An 11,914-nucleotide genomic window follows, 5' to 3' on the forward strand; every position below is an offset into this window, starting at 1 on the left:
TGGACAGTTAAATGACTGCTGTCTGCTGTGGCAGCGGTCTCCAACCTGGAGCTCTCCACCCTCTTCCAGCAGCTCGCCAATGGACTTGTGAATTATACGTATTGTCCTGAATTATTCAAATTTGTTTAATCAAATGCCTTTTACCATTGTACATGTATCATTTTGATGCCTAACTTTGTGCACTAATAAATAGATAATGGTTTGTACTTCAGCTACAGCTCGCTGTGGGTCTTATATGTGCCCAGTTTCTTGTGACCGCTAAAACTTACTGTAACAGTAACTCACCAGAGGAAAAAGGTTGGAGATCCCTGTGCTATGGACTCCTAATGGATTGTTTTCAGACTGTACATTGCAAATAAAATTATAAATTATATCATTATAAATATTGTAAAAAACAGAGCTTTATACATTAAAAATGTCTCCTTATACATGAATTCTCCTTAACTGGAGAATTAAGATGTCCTGCTTTTTTAGGTTGGAGACACAGAACGTGCAACCTTGACTTGGGGTCATTTTAAATCATGAAAGCAGTCAGAAATGTCACATCAAGTTTATTATTCTGAATTCAGTGGTGTTTTACTGCAAGTTGCTTAAAGAATTTTGTGCATTCTACATTCACTCTTCAGTTAAAACACTCTAGATACACGAAGAAGCACCAACTTACATGAGCTCTTCATTAAGAAAAGACAAAAGGCATTAAGAACAGTTAAAGGTTTTATTTGACACAAAATGCGCTCTTATAGCTTCAAGCTACGTTATGTTCCCTTCTCAAAAACAGACCTGGAGTTGTGTTTTGTTTCATTCACACATGTTTGAATAATCCTGCATTATTAATCTACACCTCCAAAGCTCAAAATGCTCTGTTCCACCTTATGATGTCATGCAGTGGTTGATTTCAAGTTTGCAGCTTCCTTTTAATTCCAGGGCTCAAACACATGACCACATGACATCACAAAGTAGAACAGAGTGTTTTTAGCCTGAGAAGAACTAAATGTGCAGAGTTTGTGTGTTAAACATTTGTGAACTAAACAAAACACAACTCCAGGTCTAAAAAAGAAGCGCAGGATAATACACAGTAGATAAAAGTCAGTGGTGCTCTTTGGGAAGAGAAGTGAGTAAAAGATGCAAAAACCCAGGGCCCTCACTGGTTCAAATAAAATGCCTTTATTAATTTACAGCATGTCTTAATGGACAACTTACAAAGTCCAGACGTGTTTCAGACTATGGCTTTCCTCTGGGGACTAACGATCAACAATCAGACAACACTGGACCACAACTTTGTAAGTCCATTAAGACATGCCGTAAATTAATAAAGGCATTTTATTTGAACCAGTGAGTGCCTTGGGTTTTTTGCATCTTATAACTCCAGGTCTGTTTATGATGAGGAAGAACATAACACGATCAGAAAATAATGATTAGTCACAATAAATGGCTTCTCAAAGTGCTTTAGTCTCTAACCCTCCTCTGTGGTCAGTCAGGTTAGGGCAGCTGTGGCAAAATGTGGCTGCCAATGTGCCAAGAACCTCTCCAAACACGCAGACAAGGTGGGTGAAGTGTATTGCCAAAGGGACACTACAATTTACTTAAATTCCATTCATTGTAAAGGTTTTGATTTTAAAGTTGTACAAATAAAACTTAAAGAACAGTTTTTGCTAAGGATTAAGGAGAGACAGAAATTCACGATAGCGTCTGGTCAGCTCCTCCAACTGGTCGGCTGCAAAGATAAAATGAAAAACTATTAATTAAAGTTACATTTCTGAAATAATTGTAACTTGAACACATTTAGTTGGACTTACGCAGAGTGTGCTTTTCCCCTCTGCTCCAGTAGCGGTTTGGTCTGTAGGTGGCGCACGTCCTCAGTCACGGCCCCAGACGCCTCTGAAAGTTCATTTAATATTTCCAAATCCTGCAAAAGAAAAACACAGCAGAGGTCTAAACTACAAGTCAGATTATTTTATAAAGATAATTTTTTTCTTTCCAGAGGACATTCTATTTTCAAAAGTGAACAACTGCAGCCTTTGTAATTTGAAGGTTTTGACTGGATTGTGATGCTGATTAACTGTGGTCATTTGAACTTTTCTGGTGCCTGTCTCCATGGAGATGTTACTGCTTTGCCTGGAATGTTCCACAGTATGGCAATTAACTTCTATCTTCACGGAGACAAGCAAGTGACAGCAGGTCTACGGAGTCACAGAAAGAATACAATAAAATCAATTTAATGCTTTACTGTGGAATATTAACCTTGCACAGAAAGATTCAGGTGATATTTGTGAGTTCACAAACTCACGAGGATCCATCATGACATGCTCCTGCCAAAACAAACTTGGCCACACACAGACTGTACTCCAGTCTATTTGAGTGAAAAGAGACTATTTATTTGTGCACTTTGTACATTTGTGGAGGAAAGATGTCTTTGCTTTTTCTGCTGTTTCACTATTTTTTAAATAAATGTTTGTTATAATGGTTCTTCTATTGTCCCTTTTTCTGTCCTCTTCCATCATGACTAAGAGTCCAGTGTTATTGGTGTGGTATAAATCAAATTGAATTGCATTAATTGTTCCATCTTTAGTGTCCCCAGTGTCAGAAAGGTGAGGTGTGCGCCCTCTGGTGGATGCATTATTTGGGAGAAGATATAGTCAAGGTTTAGTCAGGCTGGTGCCATCTAGTGCCTCAGCTAAATTTAATTTCTCTCCAGCGACTAGGTCAGGAAACAAAATACAATAGACAGTTTGCAAAAACCCTGGAAGTGCAAGTTCGGGCACCAGCCAATCAGCGAAGAGCCATATATTTTATGTTGTCAGTGATTCCTGAGTTCGAGGATTTAAAGCCGGAATAAAGAGAATGTTTAGTGAATTTTATCAAAGGGAAAGACGTTATTGTCCTTCTTCCTACGGGATTTGGGAAAAGCTTAATATACCAGTTAGCCCCTTTAACGGGGCATTACATACGTCACAACCAAATAGCAGCGATTGGTTAAATGATAAAAAGTACCTGCCTACCGTCGAGCGAACGAATCCTAATGCTGCGAGGTCAGACGGTTTGTAAGAAGTGAAACGAAGTAAAACCGGCTGATGAATCAGGCCACTCAAGGTTTGCTCCTCTGCCCAAATTCATATAAATAAGTGAATAATGGTGATTCTATACTGGGAGCATTATTCGATGGCTATATTGGCTTGTCGATATGTGCTCCCTTTAGTCGGAGCCTATTTGAGCAGAACACAACTGACAAAATGAACTACGCAGATTCATGTAAATGAGCTGAAATTTGACATAACTAAGGTATAAAGTGTGATCACCGTGTGCAAACAGCATCAAACTCACATCTCTAATCCAAAGAAATATTTTGTCAAACTGGGGAGGTCAGGGTTTGGCTTTGGTTTTGGAAAAACATGAGGTCGCTCATTTCGACTGGGTGGTATGAATCGATAGACAGCACTGTCAGTTTAGGCTTCTGGAAGCTCATTTCGACAGAACACCGGGTTAGTGGAACATTCCAGGTGAAGCAAAAACATTCCAACTAGGTGGTGTAAAATCCACTGGAAAAGTTACTTAGTGCACCTTTAAATAAACAGAATAGTTGAGAGTGTGGGTACCGTATTGCAGGTCGTCATGAGCTCGTGCACCCTCTTGAAAACGCTGATCTCGGGGCTGAAGGTAGGTGGTGTTTTGTTGCAGTAGGATTTCAAGTCAGTTTCATAAACGTGTCTGAACGCTGCCATCATCTGGTGAAGGTCTCCTGCTGCGACCCTCAGCGCGCTCAAAGAGAAGACACTGGTGCTCTGAGACTCTTTCAGGAAATCGCACTGGAACAAAAATATTCATAATGCAGTTTATGGTCAACATAATCATTGTAATGTTCTACTATTAACAAATAGCTGTTTTTCCTCTACCTCTGCCTTTAGCTGCTCTAAGGCTGTTTGTGTTGACAGCAGAAGAGCCGCGAGGTCTGGAGTTTCTTCTTTAAATGATTTCTGAAGTTTAGATCCTTTTTGCAAAGCCCTGAAACAAGAAAAAACTTTTGAAATTACATATGAAGCTACTTTATGTAGTTGAGATAAAAGAAAGGACACAGAGCTCAGCTTAGCTCAAGCCCAACAGGGAGGAAATCTGTCTTATTTCAGGTTTACTGGTAGTAAAAGTATACTGTCTACATGAGAGTGAGACATGAGAGTGAGATATACTTACATTCTGTATCTGATGTGGGCGGGCCAGGGGTCCAGAGCCGGTCTGAGCATGTGATTAAGCTGAGGCAGGTTCTCCGCAGAAAACAGCTCATTGAGGAGGAGGTCAGGATCAGATCTGAGCTCAGAGTCTGTGGAGACAGGGATCAGGCTCAGGAGCTGCTTCAGGAAGAGCAGCTGACGCACAGGACTCTGGGAACCCTGCAGAGGGACAAACAACACCAAATGGATCCAAAATGATCATTAACACATTACATGGACACATTTTTTTTTACTATACTGGCAAACTGTATTCTTTATCATTATTATTTGATTATTAAATAAATTCTATTATGTGAATGTTGCCTCAAACAAGGCTGGTTATGGTTCTTTTGAAGGTTTGAAATGAAAAAGTAAAAGTATGGGGAAAATATATTCATAACAATTAATTGTAAAATCAATTCTTCTTAATTCTGTGTTTAACTGATTATTTGAAGTCTTACCCTGATCAGATCCAAGTCTGTAGCTTTGCATAACATGAGCTCTTGCCCAAGCAAAGCCATTTCTGAAAAATAAAGTAAGTAATAATGAAACACGGACCACATGCTTTATATGAGGTATCCCACTGTAACTGTGCAGATAACAGAGCCATACCTTTAGTCACGATTTCAGGGTCTTTGGCTTTTGAATTCAGGAAGATTGGATTTATACTGTGAAATGACAACAAAAATATTAGAATGTTGTTAAAGGTTGTATAGAGGATTTTCCAAGGAATGAGAAATCCAGCAACTGTTTGTCCTTTTTCAAATGTTGCACATGCGTGAAACCACCCCCCCTCCCCTACAGCTCCCTACGTAGAAACGCCCCCTCCCTCCTCCTCTTCCTTACGCCAGAAACAGGTTTGTTTACAGCCGGTGCGCTGCACATGACTTGTAAACAACTAACTATAGTGTTGGTTAGGCAAGGTGGAGAAGTGAGGAGGGGGTGCGAGGACATTTCGTGTGCAGACAAGAAGTGAGGAGCAGGGAGAAGAGCAGAACGGGGAGCGAGGAGAGGAGCAGGAAAGGGTGCAGAGAAGGGTGCGCAGAGATTCCGTGCGAATGAACTAGCTACAACACGCAGCAGCAAGCGGACTCTTTCTTTGCCTCGAAAATTACGTTTTCAGACATAGGATATCACATTCGTGTCCTGAAAAACGTTCCTGGATTCTTGTCTGCCATTGCAACAAACTTTGTGCAAACTGCGAGGAAGATATAGGTCAAAAAAGCCGCTATGAACTGTTGCGTTGGTGGAGTAAACAGCGTCTGTGCGTCTTGCGTCTGTGGACTGTGTGACAGACGTACGTAAACCACGTAATGGCGGCGCAGGCAAGTCAGTTACACTAGAAACGTAGAGAGTTTGATTGACAGCCTATCAGCTCACAGATAACGAGGCAGTGTCGTTATCTATTGGCAAATGTTTAGCCCCACCACGTCCAGAGTTGATGAATTTTTATTCTCTTTTTTTTGGTCATCATAATTACAAGGCTACTGCACCTCTATAATGCTATCATTGACAATTTTAAACAAAAAAAAATCCTCCATACAACCTTTAAGGCAGAAAACTGTACTGCCCCAGAGGAAGAAAGGAATCATGTGTCTTTCTGAGCATGTTTCAGTTTGACACAGGGAGAACATGCAAAACCCACAGGGTCTGGGAATCAAACCTGGGATGTTCTTACTGTGAGGTCAGCAGTCTAACCGCCCATTTTTGAAAACAAGTGTGTTATGATGTTACTGCCTACCACAAGACAAGACCAAGAAGAGATCATTTAGATTAATAGATCTATACTTATTTTGTTTCAACTTTAGATTTTGGTAAAAACTGCACAGCCGTGAATGTTTATGAATCTACTACAGGGATTTACCAACCCTAGTCCAATACAGTGTAATCATTCATTTAAATAGGCTTAATTAAACTCATCAATGGATTGCTTAGCACTACTCTTGGTGGTGGTAAGCAACTTTTAGTAGCCAAAGCTGTCCTGGGGCACACAAGGCTGCCAATCCACGCCGTCGGCTCCTCCAAACACCACCACACACGCTACATTTATACTAAGCAATGTCTGTGAAGTGCCTTGCCTAAGGACACACCATTTTTGGCACATGGTGATGGAGGCATATTGACACAGAGGGCCTGTCCTGTGTGTACCTGCTGCAGATCCAGGTGAGTATGTCTGTGCGATACTGAGAGGGAGAGCAGAGCAGCTGCAGCATACTGTCCTCCTCCTGCAGGAACAGGCCGTCCATCAGGGGGCAAGACACAGCCTGCACACAAATACAGTTTGGAAGGATTTTTTTACAGTTTTGTCCTTGTCATATATGTTGACTAAAATTAAATAAAAACTAATCATAATGACTACAATGATATACATCTATGTCGACTATGACAAAATGTAGATTAATGGACATGCAATTTTTAGTTGATTTAAAAAGCAGACAAGAAATAAAAATAATTACTTTACTAAACATGAAATAACATTAAATATCATATTAAAAAGACTAGGACAAAAAAAATCATTAATAATTTATGTTTTTAGCTCTTACAATACAAAATAAATGGCAAATATGACGAGTTATACTGAAGTAAATGAATTGGTTAAATAAAGTATCTGTGTATCATCCATGAAGAATGTGGCAAATGTCAAAGTGGCAAATATCAGGGAGTTATTAGTTTACTAGAAACTTTATCAGCATTTTTAAGGCGGCAAACTTGAGCTTAACATCAAGAAAATCACACAAAAAAATTGTAGTTCAACATTTCTATCCATTCCGTTGGGACCCACTGAGGAGTCACAGTTTTGGGACTAAAAAGCTGCTTGTCCTACCACAGTTTGTACGTAACATTTAACAGCAGGAAACAGGCATTAGCTACTTATCTAGTTTTAATAAAATGACATATTTTACCTGTAATAAACTGTAAATTTGACGTGCGAGTTGTTTCTCTTTCGAAGCACCCGCCATTTCTAAACAGAGTCACTGTCGCTCGCTTATGACGTTACAATTTGTTTACATTTTTAATCAATAAAAACGTGTGAAAAAAAATGAAAATGATATTATTGTTACTTAAAACAAGGGCCTACCTGTAGAATCATGTTACAATGAAAATGAAGGGGAAAAAAAGAAAACTAAACAGAAAATAAAAAAATGGTCGCTTAATAATTATGTCATATCCGTGTGTCCATGCTGCTCGCTAACCGAAAAGAAATGTATCTTCTAAAATTTGCGTTTTGACTGGATTGTTATCGTCAAGAATTGTACATTTTGACGCATTTTGTATTTACTGAACAAGGTTTATTCTGTACATAAGCGTAAGTGTCGGTTTTGGTCGTAAACATGAAGAAAAAGAACAGCTCAGAGAAGAATCGGCATGTGGTGGCGTGGATCAACAAAGCGGAGTGGGACCAAGTCCTGGAATATCTCTACTCCAGCGACACGAGTCTGCAGAAACACGCTCTGCACAGGTAAAAGGCATTAGAGGGACGTTTAAATTACTTTACAAACCACTGATGTCATGTTTATTATCTGTACTCAAGCCACACGAACCTGTAGATACACGCCCTGCATATGCACCAAGCATTATAAAGGCAGATTATAATATATCACACGTTTATATTTTACTGTTTACATGCATCAGAAACTTCATATTAAGTCAATTATTACCTCCCTGCTTAGATTCTGCTCCAATAACCTACTCACGCACTATACAGTAGAAATGTGTGAAATGCCTTGCCAAATGGCACAGCGTTATGGATAAGAGAAGCACTGCCAACCTCTTGCATCCACATTTGTTGCCTGTAAAATTTGTACAGTCGTCTATGTTCGTCATAAGAAGTCATCAGTCTAGTGATGGGCAATGTTTATAAATTGATCAAATCTGTCATTTTGTAGCTATGCAAGATTAAGCAACTCAAATTTGACTAATTTAAAATAAAAATATTTCAATTAGAAAACAGTATATGTGGGAGATGTATTTAATTTTCTGTAAAATAAAATGGTGCAAGAAGAGTTTATTAACAAAATAATAATGTAGCAGGGATAGTTCAAGATCTTGAGCCACAATATCTCATGAGAGAAAACTGACACAAGATTGTGCACACAAGAGAAAAATGATCTAGTGATTTTTTCCCCCATGTGTTTACATTTAGATTGGACAAAAAGGGTCACATGTTGGTGAGTTACATCTCATACAGTTCAAAAAGCAGTATTACAATGGAAGCAAAACTATTACATCACTTTTTTTTTTTTTTACAAAAAAATAAAAAATAAAATGAACTTGCCTAAAAGCTGCAAAAATATTATGATATAAAATAAAGCCAGAAGACATTCGCTTTTTGTGCAAGACTTAAACCTCCCCAACCAAAACATTTCCAGGCACATGTTTACACTTTAGTCAGAATCATCTCTGACCCTGTCTCCCTCTCTCTCCTCAGGATCTCAGCGTGGAAGTCCCGTTACGCGGGCAGCACCCCGGTAGCTGTGGAGTGTACTGCAGACCTGGTGAGGTGCCAGGTGCTGGACAGATGTGGGCATCTGGATGGGCATGAACTGGTTCTGCTCTATGGCACCGCGCTCGTCCGATTCATAAACCTCATCACAGAGCGTCATCAGGGACGAGTGGCACGGCCGCTCCGGAATCTCGCTGGTGAGTTGGTGGGGGGGTAATTAGGTTTAGTTTTATTGCATTCTGAGCTGGAGACAGGTCAGAACTCTCAGGTGGAGTTTGCTGTGGAACTGTCAGAGACAGATTTTTTGACCTGGTTTGCAGTTAACATCGCTGTAATTACTGGGCCTATTCACATGAAACAAAAACAAAGTACTAAAGTTCTACATTTAAAGTAAGATATTCTTTTAGTTTGGTTTCAGAATCAGAAATACCATAGTTTTATAACAACAAAATTTTAAAACCGATGCACCGTGCTGCCAAAGCATGGATGTATAAGAATAGTGAAGTATAAACTGTGATTAAAAACGTACAGTTTGGACAAAACAGTGGGGAACAGTGACTCGCCAATGCATGTAACGTGACAAAAACATCAAATATGGTAACTTTTCTGGTGGTTTTCTGCATGGAACTGCTTTTACTTGCCTGTAGTGAAAGCATTTATTTTAAAGCCACATAATTTTTCTATCCTTTGCTTTGTTTATTTTGTTGACAGAGAAGACTATGAACTTTGTCCCTGTTTTTGGTTCATAGAGCCAGCAATGACAGGAGATTATCCATAAACCAGCTCAATAAATCTGCAATCTGACAGTTCCATTGCCAACTCCACTTGAGACTTCTGACCTGTCCCCAGCTCAGATTAAACTATAGAGTTTCTACAATGTGCTGATGTCTCATGAACGCAACCCATTTATCAGCATTCACATAGTCGAGTGATATTGACAAGAATTAACCTTTCAAATGCATTGTTCAAATAAATTATCATATTTTTTTTTTCAGGTAAACTCAACATCCCTGAGTGGATAGTGGATCTGCGGCACGATTTCACCCACAGAAAGCTTCCGAGTTTAAAGTGGTGTCGGAAAGGCTGTAAAACCGTCCTGGACTGGCTTCAGCAGGAATACTGGTCCCGACAGCTCAACAACGCCGACTGGGAATCTCCATCGGACGCAGAGGACGAGGACACGTTTAAGGACGAAACTACACGACAAAAAGAGATGGAAAGCTACAAGAAAATCCGCGAGCTTCTGATATCCTACGAAAAGGAGCAGTACCAGCTTTTTGAAATCGGCGGTGGCGGTGAAGATGAAGGTGTGGAAAAATGGCCGGCGCCTTTCGCAGACATGAGCTGGATCTTGGCCGAGATTAAGCAGTCTGGGTTGGAGTCTTGCGATTTGCTTGTCGATGTTTTGCTGGAAGACGGATTTCTGGTGCCAACGTTGGAGCAGCTTGAGACTTTAAATTGCAGTGCGTTCAATGTCAACAACGCAACTCCACAAATTCCACAATCATTCTTAAGGTTTTGGCTGCCCCTCCTGAAAATACTTAACTCGCCCGCGTTCATACACCTGCTTCTTGAAAAGCTTTTTGCAGAACTGAAGCAGCTTAACAATGAACCGAACGACAACAGAGCGGACTTTGTCTCAGCCTGGATCTCCGAAGTTCTTTTGTGCAACAGCAAGAAATCCAACTTCCTTTTTGAGACGAAGGGACAACGGAAAGCGCGTTTAAAAGACCGGATTTTTGTCAACCGAATTCAGCTCAGATGGCAGCAGCTCCTCACCGCGTGCTTGGATGCTCCCTCTACAAGCACGCCGCACTTGCTCAAGCTCATCTTAAACGACATGGAGCATCCTCTGCCCGTCGAAACGCAGGAGAATTTGCTGATGCTTTGCTCGATCTACACTCAACAGTCAGAACCGTTTTCGCCAAGAAAAGACCAGCCAATTTACACTCTAGAAAGCTTGCACGAGAAGCTGCAGAAATCCAAACAACGGCAAAAGAATGTGGAACGGAGTCGGGAAAGCAAGATGTCCGAGAGCGACGCGGATAAGGTCAGGTTGCTGAGAGGGTCGCCGTGGCAGCTGTGTACCGAAAATGTGATGTGGAAAAACTACCCTCTCGGTAAAGTTCCCGGACAGTCCGACGATCCTTCCTGCCTCATGCTGGATAATTATTCATCTCTGGCAGTGTCCGATCAGCCCGTGGAGCTGGAGTTGCCGATTCACAGCGCACCGAGAGCTTCGTCTGCTCTCAAATCTGAAGGACTGCTCTGGACCGCCACTGATGTTGGAAAACTTAAATCCGGAATAAAGCTTTTCTGAAATGTCACGGTGGAATGCTGTGTGTCCGATGCCCTTTCACCTTCTTACACATTGTATGTTAGTGCAGCCTGATGGAAATAATGAGGTTACACATTCTCCATCCAAGAGACGACTGTGAAAACCTCAATAGGTGCATAACTTTAAATATCTTTTGCTCAGATGTTTTGTTGTTAACTTTGTACATGTAACAAAAAAAATATTCTTTCTGTTATGTTAAGTGGGATTAAGGCACACACACACACACACACACCTTGTATTTTGTTCATTAAAAAGCACTTCAAACTTAAAATTGTCTCCAGATAATGATTCGGCAATTCCTCCAAAAGGTGGTTAGATATATATTTTTATATTTTCGCGTGTTGCGTTTATGCCTGTGCTGGAATGTTCAGCAGAATGTTGGAATTGATTAAAGACACGGGAACATGGAAGACTAGTCAAAATCAATATAAAGTACTGGTGTGAGATAGTACTTTGACCTCGGGGTGAACATACCTCTATTGTAAAGTGACCCCCCATAGGATTTTGACTCCTCTTACTTTTTTCTTTAGTAGTTACTTATCTGATCATTATTTCTCATGGCATTTACTTGTATTATATATTGCTACATATTCAAGAATTTTTAAGTTATTTTAAGGAATGTTTTGATGGGGAACGGCTTGGTATTTTGTGTAAATGTAACATATTGATAAAATTGCATACACATAGCAATCTTGTCACTTTTTTTTTTTTTTTTTATTGGATATTTTGCGGCAAACAAAAACAAAACATAAACCACGACTACATGGGTCATGACAGGAAGAGTCCGAGCTGAAACAAAAGATACCAAACACGTGAACAACAAGTTTGCATTCACAACTCCACTCACTGTACATATAAATAAACAAAATATAAATTAAAACAAACAAAACTCAATGCACAATTCATCAACTCCAGAGCTCCATATTTTCC

The 11,914-nt window shown here is 40.1% G+C and overlaps 3 protein-coding genes across 3 annotated transcripts in view; 2 read left to right on the forward strand and 1 right to left on the reverse strand.

Annotated features, from left to right (window-relative positions):
- mrpl49 (mitochondrial ribosomal protein L49) overlaps window positions 1-206 on the forward strand; it is a 5,243-nt gene extending 5,037 nt beyond the window's left edge. The window contains exon 2 of the mRNA XM_055159817.1: window positions 1-206. This exon is cut by the window's left edge and continues 335 nt beyond it. The gene's annotated coding sequence lies outside the window, so the exon portion shown is untranslated.
- A 495-nt stretch (window positions 207-701) lies between these two features.
- haus7 (HAUS augmin-like complex, subunit 7) lies at window positions 702-7,164 on the reverse strand. Its single transcript, XM_020926986.2, is given in 10 exon segments — window positions 702-1,714; window positions 1,797-1,828; window positions 1,830-1,906; window positions 3,594-3,803; window positions 3,891-3,999; window positions 4,186-4,382; window positions 4,664-4,725; window positions 4,815-4,870; window positions 6,351-6,466; window positions 7,106-7,164. Coding segments are annotated over 10 exon segments (978 nt in total). The 5' UTR covers window positions 7,163-7,164; the 3' UTR covers window positions 702-1,652.
- Window positions 7,165-7,351: 187 nt separating this feature from the next.
- On the forward strand, window positions 7,352-11,634 carry las1l (LAS1 like ribosome biogenesis factor). The gene is made up of 3 exons (XM_055159816.1): window positions 7,352-7,662; window positions 8,632-8,843; window positions 9,642-11,634. Exons 1-3 carry the CDS (start codon window positions 7,535-7,537, stop codon window positions 10,964-10,966), a joined length of 1,665 nt encoding a protein of 554 aa, XP_055015791.1. The 5' UTR covers window positions 7,352-7,534; the 3' UTR covers window positions 10,967-11,634.
- The last annotated feature ends 280 nt before the right edge of the window (window positions 11,635-11,914 follow it).

Source organism: Boleophthalmus pectinirostris, unplaced genomic scaffold (assembly GCF_026225935.1).
Source record: "Boleophthalmus pectinirostris isolate CB_2022bp ecotype Guang Dong unplaced genomic scaffold, ASM2622593v1 HiC_scaffold_2823, whole genome shotgun sequence".
NCBI classification, from domain to species: domain Eukaryota; kingdom Metazoa; phylum Chordata; class Actinopteri; order Gobiiformes; family Gobiidae; genus Boleophthalmus; species Boleophthalmus pectinirostris.

Coding starts and splice junctions, on each gene's coding strand:
- las1l (XM_055159816.1), top strand. CDS start 7,535: ATGAAGAAAAAGAACAGCTCAGAGAAGAATCGGCATGTGGTGGCGTGG. Junction 7,663..8,631: donor CAGAAACACGCTCTGCACAG/GTAAAAGGCATT, acceptor CTCTCTCCTCAG/GATCTCAGCGTGGAAGTCCC. Junction 8,844..9,641: donor GCCGCTCCGGAATCTCGCTG/GTGAGTTGGTGG, acceptor TTTTTTTTTCAG/GTAAACTCAACATCCCTGAG.